The 13,137-nt window shown below is 32.2% G+C and overlaps 1 protein-coding gene across 6 annotated transcripts in view; it reads left to right on the top strand.

The window, feature by feature from the left end:
* Shprh (SNF2 histone linker PHD RING helicase) overlaps positions 1–13,137 on the top strand; it is an 82,982-nt gene that overhangs the window by 39,740 nt on the left and 30,105 nt on the right. For all 6 annotated transcript variants that reach the window (XM_046450967.2, XM_046450948.2, XM_046451000.2 and 3 more), the window contains 7 exons: positions 5,683–5,790; positions 6,744–6,886; positions 7,679–7,852; positions 8,146–8,208; positions 9,210–9,435; positions 11,184–11,327; positions 12,898–12,999. In XM_046450967.2, the coding sequence (XP_046306923.1) occupies positions 5,683–5,790; positions 6,744–6,886; positions 7,679–7,852; positions 8,146–8,208; positions 9,210–9,435; positions 11,184–11,327; positions 12,898–12,999 (960 nt within the window). The remainder of the gene's footprint in view (positions 1–5,682; positions 5,791–6,743; positions 6,887–7,678; positions 7,853–8,145; positions 8,209–9,209; positions 9,436–11,183; positions 11,328–12,897; positions 13,000–13,137) is intronic.

Here is a 13,137-nt window from a genome sequence, read left to right as displayed (position 1 = left end):
GCTCATTTCACTTAGTATGATATTCTCCAACACCATCCATTTACTGGCAAATGCCATGATTTCATTCATATACACACACACATACACACACAAATATATATGAATATCACGTTTTCTTTATTCATTCATCTATTGAAGGGCATCTAGGTTGGTTCCATAGTTTAGCTATTGTGAACTGAGCTGCTGTAAACACTTGACATAGCCACATCACTATAGTATGCTAATTCTAAGTTCTTTGGGTATAAACCAAGAAGTTGGATAACTGGGTCAAATGGTGGTTCCATTCCAGGTTTTCTGAGGAATCTCCATACTGCTTTGCAGAGTGTAGTTGCATCAATTTGCAGTCCCATCAGCAATGTATGAGTGTACATTTTTCCCCACATCCTTATGGTTGCCTGTATCTTAATGATTGCCATTCTGACTGGAGTGAGGTAAAATCTTAGTGTAGTTTTGATTTGCATTTCTCTAATTGCTAGAGATGTTGAACATTTTTTCATCGATATTTGTTCATTTCTTCTATGAAGTGTCTGTTCAGTTCCTTAACCCATTATTGTTTGGGTTATTTGGTTTTTTGGTGTTAAGTTTTTTGATTCTTTATATATCCTAGAGATTAATGCTTTATCTGAGGTGCATGTGGTAAAGATTTTCTCCCATTCTGTAGGCTCTCTCTTCACATTATTGTTTCTTTTTCTGAGAAGACACTTTTTAGTTTGAATTCATCCCATTTATTGATTCTTAATTTTTCTACTTGTGCTTTAGGGTTCTTGTTAAGGAAGTCAGATCCTAAGCCAACATGATGAAGATTTGGGCCTAGTTTTTCTCCTGTTAGATGTAGGGTCTCTCTTCTAGTGCCTCTGTCTTTGATCCACTTTGAGTTGAGTTTCATTTAGAGTGGGAAATTTAAGTTTAATTTCATTTTGTTACATATCGCTTTCCATTTTTCCTAGCACCATTTGTTTTATAGGCTATCTTTTCTTCAGTGAATGTTTGTGGTACCTTTGTCTAGTATGAGGTAATTGTATTTGTGTGAGTTTGTCTCTTTGTCTTCTGTTATAAAACAGAAGACAAACCCTAACCCTAACCATTGGTTTATGTGTCTGTTTTGATGCCAGTACCATGCTGTTTTTGCTACTGTAGCTCTGTAATATAGTTTAGGCTCTGGTATTGTGATGCCTTCTGCTTCACTTTTCTTACTGAGGATTGCTTTGGCTATTCTGGGCCCCTTATTTTTCCAAATGAATTTCATGATTGCTTTTTCTATTTCTATGAAGAATGTTATTGTGATTTTAATAGGAATTGCATTGAATCCGTATATCATTCTGGTAGTATGGCATGGCTACTTTAACAGTGTTAATTCTGCCTATCCAAGAGCATAGGACATCTTTCTGTCTTCTAAGATCTTCTTCTATTTTTTTTTTTTTTTCTGTAGTGTTCTGTAGTTTTCATTGTAGAGGTCATTCACCTTTTTTGTTAAGTTGTTAGAAATCAATGGTAAAATAAAAAATAGAAGCTATTCTAACAAACGGGGACTAAATAATACACTATTGAATGATGAATGGATAGTAGAAGAAATCAAGGATGAAATTTAAAAATCTTAGGTAAATGAAAATACCAATAGAATATATAAAAACCTCTGTGACACTATGAAGCCAGTACTAAAAGAAAAGTTTATGCATTGAGCTCATTTATTAAAATAATAAAAAGTCAACAAGTAAATGACCTAACATTACATCTCAAAGCCCTAGAAAAAGAACAACAAATCAACATCAAAAGCAGAAGGTAGGAAATAATTAAAATCAGAGCTGAAATGGAAAAAATTGACAAAACAAAAAAATGGTTCTTGGGCAGGGGCTGGGGCTCAGTGGTAGAGTGCTTGCCCAGCACGTGTGAGGCACTGGCTTTGATTCTCGGCACCACATAAAATAAATAAGTAAATAAAATAAAGGTATTGAGTCCATCTACAACTAAAAAAAATTTTTAAAAAATTGGTTCTTTGAAAAAACTAAATAAAATAGATAAACCAATAGCCAGGCTAACAAAGAGAAAAAGAGAGAAAACTCAAATTCCTAAAATACTTGATAAAAAAGGAAATATCACACAGACATGTCTGAAACACAGAAGATAATTAAAAACTATCTTAAAAATTAATTCTCCAGTAATGTAGAAAACATCAAAGACATTGACAAATTTCTAGAGACATATGATGTACCCAAACTGAATGAAGAGTTTCATACATGATTTAAACAGATCACTATCAAGTAATGAAATAGAAAACGCCATCAAAACCTACTAATCAAGAAAAGCTCAGGACCAGACAGATTCTCAGCGGAGTTCTAAAGACCTTCAAAAAAAAAATTAACACCAGTACTCCTCAGAGTATTCCATGATATAGAAAAGGAGGGAATCCTTCAAACTCATTCTGAGGCTAATATCACCCTGATACCAAAACCAGACAAAGACACATCAATGAAAGAAAACTTCAGACCAGTACCCCTGATGAATATAGATGCAAAAATTCTCAATAAAATTCTGGCAAATCACATATAAAAACATATTAAAAAGATAGTGCACCATAATAAAGTGGGGTTCATCCCAGGGATACAAGATTGGTCCAATATACAGAAATCAATAAACATAATTCATCATATCAATAGACTTAAGAATCATATAATCTCTCAATAGATGCAGAAAAAGCATCTGCCAAAATACAGCACCCCTTCATGTTCAAAACACTAGAAAAACTAGGGATAATAGGAATGTACCTCAACATCGTAAAAGCTATATATGCTAAACCCAAGACCAACAGCATTCTAAATGGAGAAAAATTGAAAACATTCCCTCTAAAAATGAACAAGACAAGGATGCCCTCTTTTACCACTTTTATTCACCATCATCCTTGAAATTGTAACCAAAGCAATTAGACAAAAGAAAGAAATTAAAGGGATGCAAATAGGTAAAGAAGAACTCAAACTATCACTATTTGCCAATGACATGATTCTATATTTAGAAGATCCAAAAAGTTCCACCAGAAAACTTCTAGAAGTAGTTAATGAATTTAGCAAAGTAGCATGATATAAAATCAAACATGTTCCTATGCCTCAGCGATGAATCCACTGAAAGAGAAATTAGAAAAACTACCCCATTCACAATAGCCTAAAAAAAACACTTAGGAATCAATCTGCTTTATATTTTATTTAAGGTAGTAATTAAACTCAAAATTTTCAATGGTGTTTCTCTGAAGTTCCACCGCAACAACTGTTGCCTTTCATTCAAAGCAGTGATATTATAGATTATTCCATGGTAGATCATTAATAGCTTATTATGCTAATTCTTCCAGAGACTTTTGACTTTTGTCTCCAGTCCCAGCAAACACCATCCTATTCTCTCTTCTGTGAATTTGATTTTTTAGATTCCACATGTGATATCATGGCACTTTCTGTGTCTGGCTTATTTCATTTAATAAGCCAGATTCTTTAATATCATGTCCTCCAGGTTCATCTGTGTTGTAAATAACAGGAATTCCCTCTTTTTGAAGTTCTGAATAATATTCCATTGGGTGTATATATATATGCATCATATTTTCTTCATCCATTCATTGGTAAATAGACATTTAATTGATTCCATGTCTTAAATGTTCTGAATAATGCTTACTGTGAACATGAAAGTGCACATCTCTTTGACCTACTCATTTCTTCTCCTTTGAATGCATACCCAAAAGTAGAATTTCTAGGTCACATGGAGTTCTGTTTTTAATTTTTTTAGGAATCTTCATCCTGTTTTCTGTTATGGCTATACTAATTTTTATTCCTCCCAACAGTGTGCAAGGGTTCCCTTTTCTGCATATCCTCAGTAATATTTATTCTCTTAACTTATTGATAATAGCCATCCTAACAGAAATGAGATAATATCTCATTAAATGTTTTTAATTTGTATTTCCCAGGTGATTAGTAAAATTAAACACCATTTTCATAGACCTGTTAGCCATTTGCTTGTCTTTTTTTGAGAAGGTTCGTAGCTATTTTTTTTTAGAGAGAGAATTTTAATATTTATTTTTTAGTTTTCGGTGGACACAACATCTTTGTTTGTATGTGGTGCTGAGGATCGAACCCAGGCCGCACGCATGCCAGGCGAGCGCGCTACTGCTTGAGCCACATCCCCAGCCCTATTTTTAAATTTTTTTTTCTTCTTGCTGTTGAGTTGTTTGCCTTTCTCATATTTTGGATATTAACACCCTATCAGTTGTACATTTAGCACATATTTTCTCCCAATCTATAGAGTGTGTCTTCACATTGTTTCCTTTGCTATATTTTTGACTATTCTGTTTTAATGTTTGATGGTAGTCTAAGTGTTGAAAATTTTCAAATGAAATATCATTTGCAGCACAAACATCTAATCCTTGCACATAATTAGTCACTCTTCATCTAAATGCCTTCAGTGACAGGAAGCTATTACAGGGAGAAAGCCCATTCTGTTAGTAGGCAGCTCTAATGGCCAAATAATTATAGCCAAGGAATTATAATAAAAATTAATCAAAGGGTTTTGACAGGGAAAGGAAAAAATGCATAAGGAGGAGCATTCTTACTTTAACTGTATTTCTAAGGAAGCTACATTATTACTCTGTCTTACTCTTATTGAATATGAAGCCATAGTATTTCAAAGCTGGACAAGATTTTAGAAATTCATCTGCTTTAGCACCTGTTGTGCAAATGAAGTAACTGAAACTAGAGAAGTGAAATGGCTAATCCGAAAAGACTATTCAGTTGAGCCATATGAAATTGCCATTTTGTTTTAAAAATGGTCAAGTGTTGGTAATTTCATGTGGCTCAACCCTTTACTGAGTGAAGCATTAGGATTTCAATTTAGTCATCTTTTCAGTTTTTCTACCACTACCCCTTATACTATCCTTTGATAGTATTTGAATACAAGAAAATGAAAAATTTTCACAAGTTTTCTCATGTTGAGTTTATAAGAATAGAACTTTTCTATTTATAAGAACAAAATATGTTGATTACTTACGAATTATTCTCTTGAAAAGGTAAGAAGTTTTAATCCCTTGTGTGTTAGTCTGCTGAGACTTCCATTACAGAATACCACATATTGGAAAACTTGAACAGCATAATTTTATTTTTCTTAGTTCTGAAGATTGGAAGTTAAAAAACAAGATATTGGCGGGTTTCTTTTTTCCTGATGCTCCTTTCTTTGGCTTTCAGGAGGCTCCCTTCTCACTACATCCTTGTATGACCTTTTCTTCTTGCTTATAAATCCTTCGTATATCTCTCTTTTGACATAGGAGCACCACTGGTCATAATGAATTAGGGTCCCAGCCTTATGGCCTTATTTAACCTTCCTTGCCTTCCTCCAAATGCAACCACATTGAGAGTTAGTCCTTCAACATTTGAATGTGAGAGTAACACAGTTCAGTTCCATAATACCTTTGCTACTGTATATTTTCAAGTTTTATTTTTAAACTGTAGAAGCTAAGAAACTTTAATATTAAAACAGATAAATAATTCTGAAAGGTGTCCTTTGCCTCATACTTTGAAATATTAATGCCCTCTCCTTTTTTTCTAATTAAAAAAAATTTTTTTTGAGGGAAAAGTCTTTTGGGATTTCTTAAATTCACCATAGTAAGTTATTATTTTTTTGAGACCTAGTTTTTATCTATTTTCTTTTTTAACACAGGCCAAACAGCTACGAGAGCATTATATGAGCAAGTGTAATACAGAAGTTGCTGAAGCCCAACAAGCTTTACAACCTGTGCAGCAGACCATAAGAGAGCTCCAAAGAAAAGTACACTTACAAAAATGCAGTGTTTCTTGCTTGTGTTTGTCTCCAGATATCATTTGGGTTTATGTTTTGTTTAGGGAGAAACTTTCTTATTCACTTTGGAACTCCTAGCACTTTGTACAATGACTGTTCCATATACCTTATTTTATAGTTAGTATGTCTTTGTTGAATGAACTGATACATAGATAAATCGATTATTTTGAGGTTCTGTTTTGTTTCTTTTAATCTCTAGTGGGTTTTCTCTTACCTTGGTATCTAAGAAGTTATCTTTTAGGGAAAGTAAGGAATTCTATAACCCCATTTTGATCTTAGATGTGTATTTTCAAAATCTTTTAAGATGTTAGAGTATTAGGATCACAGATATTTTTCTCACTATGTGCCATTTGTCCTTTCTAAAGTTTCACTATTATAAAATCAGTAGCAAAGTCAGAAGAGAAGACTACACAGATATATTTTTACTTATCAATTTTTTAATCAGTTGTTCCACATTTTATTTTTCCTATTAATTATTTGATATTCAGGCATATAATTTTGTTAGCTACAGTCATTGTAGATTATTTATTCAGCAGAATCTAGTTCAATTGGTCAAAGAGTAGAATGAAGGTTTTCTTTGTTATGCTAAGAAAGAGACCCCTGACCTTTTCATTTATATAGAATACATACTTGATTTTCATTTTGGTAAAGTATTTTTTTTAACTCAGCTTTGTTATACAAGTATATTGTATAAATTCTCATTCATCTAGGGTAGTGAAGGAACAGTTGTTATTTTTCTATATTCAAAAGAGGCATTTACCCAATGTGTATAGATTATGCATATTTGTCTCCCCTTTTGTAATTCCTTTGAAAATAGCATTTATTATTGCTTCCTTTGAATTTTTCACATCAGCCTTTCCAGGGATGGAAACATAATGAATATTTTTTTAAAAATTAATTGATCAATATTATGATTTTTACAGATTCATTCTAATTCTCCTTGGTGGCTGAATGTAATCCACAGAGCAATAGAATTTTCTATTGACGAGGAACTTGCTCAGCGAGTACGAAATGAAATAAACAGCAACTACAAACAACAAACTGGAAAACTTTCTATGTCAGAAAAGTAAGAAAATGGTATAAAATAGAATAATTATATGAGTAATCACCCCAGCTGTTCAGATCATTTGGTGTTAGGAGATGCATTTAAATATCAGAACATATTGTGGTTATAGCATCTGGTCTTACATTTTGTTAGGAGTACATTTTAAACAAAAATTAGTTATGTCTAAAATAGAGACCTTTTTTTCCCATATCTTAGTCATTTTTAAATGCTCTCTTTTTATAGTGTTTTAAAAATTTTCTTTAAAATATTTTCTTTGGATATACCCAAAGCCAGATTCAAGCAAAATTCTGAAATAGAATTTTGTTTTGGAAAATTTCATCCTTGATGTCATGATTTCCCTGTGTGATTCACGGTGCATTAAGTGCCATGGTGGCCCCGGTTTTATATTGTGGAATGACTTGTTCCTCCCTTTCTTCCTGTCAACATGTACTATTCTTTAAGGTCTTCAGAGATAAGTTGGCCTATTAGTCTAATGATTCTTTCCAAAGTTGCTCTTTATCCAAAATACCTTCAGTGGTTTTAATCCAAAAAATGTGTCCCTCTAATGTGGGAAAAGTGTTTGTGTGGGCAGAACCTTTCTGGCACCTTTTATATAGACAACCTAACATTCTTATATCTTGACTATTAGTAGATACCATTAAGTATATTCCTACAGAAATCTCAACCAAGTGTGATGGGTAAATGTTACACACAATTTTCTTAATACTTTGCTGGCAACTGTTTTCTGAATTTAAGAAAATTGACCTTTCATTCTTTTTTTGTGTTTGATGTGGTGCTGGTGATGGGAATCAGATTCCATGACTGCAGAGGTCTTCAGTTCTTACTTACAACCCAAATGGAAGAGCTGAATAAATTCCAGAAACTTGTAAGAGAAGCTGTAAAAAACCTGGAGAAACCTCCATCTCGAAATGTCATTGAGTCTGCAACAATCTGCCACCTCCGACCAACCAGACTTCCTCTGAACTGGTAAGTAATTAAAGAAATCATACAGTAAATGACATTGTTCCATGAAGCTAGAGTTTATTAAGACAATAATGAATCATAAAAATACAGATTGTTCATTTTAATTCAGACAAAAGTAGAAGGAGATGTGTTATTAGGAAAAATAAGGACCATGCACTAAAAGCCGTGTAATTTTTTTCTAAAATAGCACAAAATGATTATAAAGAAAAATTGAAGTACAAATACCAAGCTTCTTTTAGAAATTATCTGATCGCCTATTATGTTTTTGAATATTTTTCTGATAATCTGTTTTTCAGTTGTGTCTTTTGTAAGGCTGATGAATTGTTCACAGAGTATGAATCGAAGCTGTTTTCTAACACGTAAGTTTTCTGTTTGATTATTACCCATCAGAAAATTGAAACATTTTATGAGATTTAGTATTTGGTTATAAGGCTATATTTCTACTATGACTTTTCTTATATTTTTTTCTTTTATTTAATCAATGTAGTAAACCTTTAGCATTTGATCCTTTGAGCATGCTGATGCTCAGTTTTACCTAGGTAGGTGTTACTTGTTAGTATTCGTGTCATGTAGCAATGTAATAGAGGGGCAGATGAGGGGGGTGGTAAGATTCCAGACTGTGGAGTATAATGAATTTGAACTCAAATTCCTGCCCACTATTATGAGTAAATTATTTCTCTAGGCCTCAGTATACTCATTCATGAAATGAAAATACCCACAACTCTTCCTTCATTGCATTTTATGAATATTAAATATAATGAACATAACTGTTTAGCAAAGTGCTTAGTACATTTTTATAGGTTAGGAAGTATCTTATTAAAATGTTAACTTTCATTATTAATACCCTTTCTTCAGCAGAGCCTTTATTCTTGTATTGGGGATTAAGCTCCTTAGTACATCTAACCCTGGCATTAGCAAATTTAACCATCTATCCTTTTTAAACAGGAAAATTAAGGAAAGGATAAGTTCTGATTGCCCCCCCCCCAAAAAAAAAAAGTGATTGACAATATATTTTTAGATCATATTGGTTTGTTTTGTGTCTTCTTTTTCTGTGTCATTAGTGGTAGGTCAGTTTATGTTTTAATTCTCAGATGGAAGCTTATAGCATAGAATTTAGAGACATTTTTTATTATTCCAGGTTATTCTCAAGAAACACTGGACAAACTTGATTCTTCCAGGATTTATAGAGTTGCTGTTATTTTTCCAGAGACATTCAAGCATGATCTTGTAGATATGATATTGAGAGTTATAGAAAAATTACAGACCTTGCTTCCCTATTCGTTCTGCCAATTTTACTGATCTATAATGCTTACAACCCATTGACAATAGTTGCTGTTGTTTTTGTTATATATATTTTCAGAGTCAAAGGTCAGACTGCAATATTTGAGGAGATGATAGAAGATGAAGAAGGACTTGTGGATGATCGAGTACCTACCACCACCAGAGGTCTTTGGGCAATAAGTGAGACAGAACGTTCTATGAAAGCAATACTATCCTTTGCAAAATCACATAGATTTGATGTTGAATTCATTGATGAAGGAAGTACTTCAATGGATCTCTTTGAAGCATGGAAGAAGGAATATAAGGTACAGTATTTAAAACTATACCTATAACTTTTAAACTAGACCCTAAAACTTGCTCCCAACTTAAAAATTCTTCTCTACAATAATAGTATGTGCTACTTTTCTTTTTCCTTCTCCTCAGTTTTTCTGAATTTGCTTTAGAGACTGGAGGTTAATCATAATTTCTCTTTCCCTAAGATATAATTATTATAATATAAAATAATTAAGAACTCTTAAATTCTTCTTACTAGATTATTAAACTAAAACTTGTATGAAACCTTTTATTTAGCTGTAAAAGTATTTCATTCTATTCCTGGCTTGATCTTCTTCTGCAACTCTATGAAACTAGAGTAGTGCGATTTATGTTTTTTGTTTTGTTTCATTTTGTTTTGTTTTTGCTTTGCTCTGAATAACTAGCAGCAGCATCAACCTTGAATATTAGGAAACATAGTAGATGTGTTTCAAGCTACAAGGTTGGAAACCATTCTAATGGATAGAGTATAAATATGTCTTTTGTGTACATATTTTAATAATTTCATTATATTAAAACTCCATACTTGATATTCTAGAGTTCATTAATTTTGAATTATTCTTTATATTGAATTTGTTACTCATTATCTTACTTTGCAGGTGATGTAAGTAAGGAAAGGAAAAGTGTTTCGTTTATTTATAATGTTATATTTCCATGTTATCTATTTATTTAATCTAAAGTTCTTGATTTTTAAAGCAGAATGAAAAGTTTTATACAGAAAGAGAAGAATGTTGTTTGAAATATCTGTTCATGCATTTGAAAAGTTGGGGAATGGTTGTTGTTTTTTTTTTTTTTTTTTTTAACAATTATCAGTTTAATAATTTTCCTCACACATTATTACTATAAATGCAAAGCACATTAATGGCTAATTATGGTAAGCCATGGAAGAAGACATAATTATTCAGTGTCTGACAACTTGCTGTACTCTTCCTTTGGGCCCAGTTTGGCCTCATGTTCTGTGTCTAGAGGACTGCTTATCATGCATATCTCCAGATCTTTGTGCATCACAATTTCCTTCATAAGTTTGTAGAATAAACCGTTTCACAAAAAAGTAAATGGATGAACTACTGCTAAACACATCAAACAGGATCTTACCTCAAAATGTTACTAAAAAAGCATGTCAAAATTTTTATACTGATTGATGTCATTTCTATTAATTTGAGAAATGTATATAACCAGATTTCAGGAATACATATTTATAGTATTATTTTAGTGGAAAGTCAGGAATAATAATCTTCTTAATGAAGAGTGATTATTCCATTGTTTGGTATTGAAGGAGGAATATATAAGGGAAAAGTGATACATTTAAGGCTTTCCAAGGAACTTGTATTATTTTTTTTGTTGTTAAATTGAATGGGAGGTACTCAATTGTATATTTATTTTTCTTATTACCATATATAGATATTATTTTGAATATGTGAATATAATGAAAATATTTTTTCATTTAAAAAAAAGGTAGATTTTTATCAGTCTAACTTTGATCTATAAAGACCTTTGGTCTTACCAAGAAATCTGAATATTCTGTTCCTAAGAATTTGAAGAAACAGTGTCACAGAGATTATTCAGTCATCCTTTCTTATTCTAGATAACTAAAAGAATTTCTTGATCCTTAGACACTTAACGAAACAATGATGATGTCTTAAGGTCTCATTGAGGGATTTCTACTCAAGGCACATCTTGATATTTTTAACCAATCTTATTATATGATTTAGCACTATCTTCGTCTTTTTTTTTCTTTCAGTTGCTTCATGAATATTGGATGACTCTAAGGAATCGTGTATCCGCTGTTGATGAACTTGCAATGGCTACAGAAAGACTAAGAGTTCGAGATCCTAGGGAGCCAAAACCAAACCCACCAGTTCATCATATCATTGAACCACATGAGGTAAAGAGCGAGTAAATCCCAGAAAAGGGTACAACAAATTGATGTCATAATAGTCTTAAGACCCACAGAAGAGATATAAATCAGAGCAGTGATCTCTGTGTATATATTTAATCTGTATTCAGTTTATACAATATGAAGTTGCTTTGTAGGTCATAATGATCAAACATTAGCAATTTTACATTTGATACATGTTTAATAGTCACTATTTGGGGGCATTTTATTTCTATCAAAGTTGTGCATTCATCTCTTTTTGAGCACTTGCTCTGTGCCATATCCTGTGGGTATTCTTGGTCACTTTTTCTATGTTTTATACTACCTCAGTTTTATTAGAACTAGAAAAATCTTCCTTAGTGTTTTAGTCCTCCTGACTTTGTTGTGACCAAAATACCTGACAAAAACAACTTCAAAAAATAAAGTTTATTTTTGCTCACATTTTCAGAGGTTAGTCCATGATGGGCTGACTCCATTGCATTGCTCTGGGCTCAATGGAGGCAGAACATTATGACAGAAGGTGTGGTGGAAGAGCACTCACTACTCTTTGTTCATGGCAGCCCAGAAGCAGAGAGAGGAAGGGGCTGCCGGGAACGTGAACCCTTTCATCATATGCCCCCAGTTAGCACCTTCAAACTAGCATAGACTAATTAGGTTATAGCTCTCATAATCTAATTACTTCACCTCTGAATATTCCTTCCTTAATACAGGAGCTTTGGTGGATTACCTTATATACAAATCATAAAACTCAACAATAACTTAAAACTTTCTTTTGCAGTGCTTTCTTTTACTAATAATAGATGGATATTTACAACTCATTCTCTAATAAGTCCCTCCTTATATCTCAGGATTCTCATAACTCCACTAGTCTTTTCTATTTCCCATTAAAAATATTCTTTTCTATATAATTTATTTTTATCCCTTGTATGTGTTTCTATAAAACTTGGAGATTCTAACTTAGTAAACCTTTAAAATAATCATTATAATAATCTCTCCTTTAAATATGAATTCTCAGTAAGATTTTGTTTAGAAACAAATTCCCTGTTATTTGAATTCTCCTTTCTGTCTATTATATTTTATTTGGAGGCAGGAGTAGGAGATTTTTCCCTGCATATCCCTCCATGTAAAGCAATTTATCATTTAATTTTTTTTTCATTCCATGAACATATTACTTAAAAAATACACCTAAATAAAATTTGGGTTGGTTTCCATCTAACTTCAGTATCTTGTCAGTAATTTTGTGATTTGTTTTTTAATATTTATTTTTTAGTTGTGGTTGGACACAATACCTTTATTTTATGTGGTGCTGAGGAAAATCCAGGGCCTCACACGTGCTAGGTGCACACTCTACTGCTGAGCCACAACCCCAGTCCTAGTAATTTTGTTTTATGTAGCAAAAATGAAGTCCTTTCAAAATACATTATCTAGTACACTTTTTGTATATTTGAGTTTAAATACATAAATGGGTTTTCTAAAACAGGATATGTTTATATTATTGAGAAGATTTGTACATCATGTTTAATAGTTTAATTAACTTTTTGAGAGAGAACAAAGCAGCTTTTCTGTTATTTGTTTTCAGGTAGAACAAAATCGCATTAAACTACTAAATGATAAAGCCGTTGCTACATCACAACTTCAGAAAAAACTTGGTCAGCTTCTTTACCTAACTAATTTGGAGAAGGTATTTTTTTAAAAGATTCTACTTTTTCCTCATACTATATTATTATAAATTATTTTAGTGACTCTTTCCATTTAAAATATTAGTCCTGTTAATTAATAGTACAGCTTTTCTAAAATTGGTCTTTTGTTTATGTTACTT

Source organism: Marmota monax, unplaced genomic scaffold (assembly GCF_021218885.2).
Source record: "Marmota monax isolate L192 unplaced genomic scaffold, Marmota_monax_Labrador192_F-V1.1 WCK01_AAM20220418_F8-fsc00030, whole genome shotgun sequence".
Taxonomy (NCBI): Eukaryota; Metazoa; Chordata; class Mammalia; order Rodentia; family Sciuridae; genus Marmota; species Marmota monax.
This window is presented reverse-complemented; position numbering and strand designations above follow the sequence as displayed.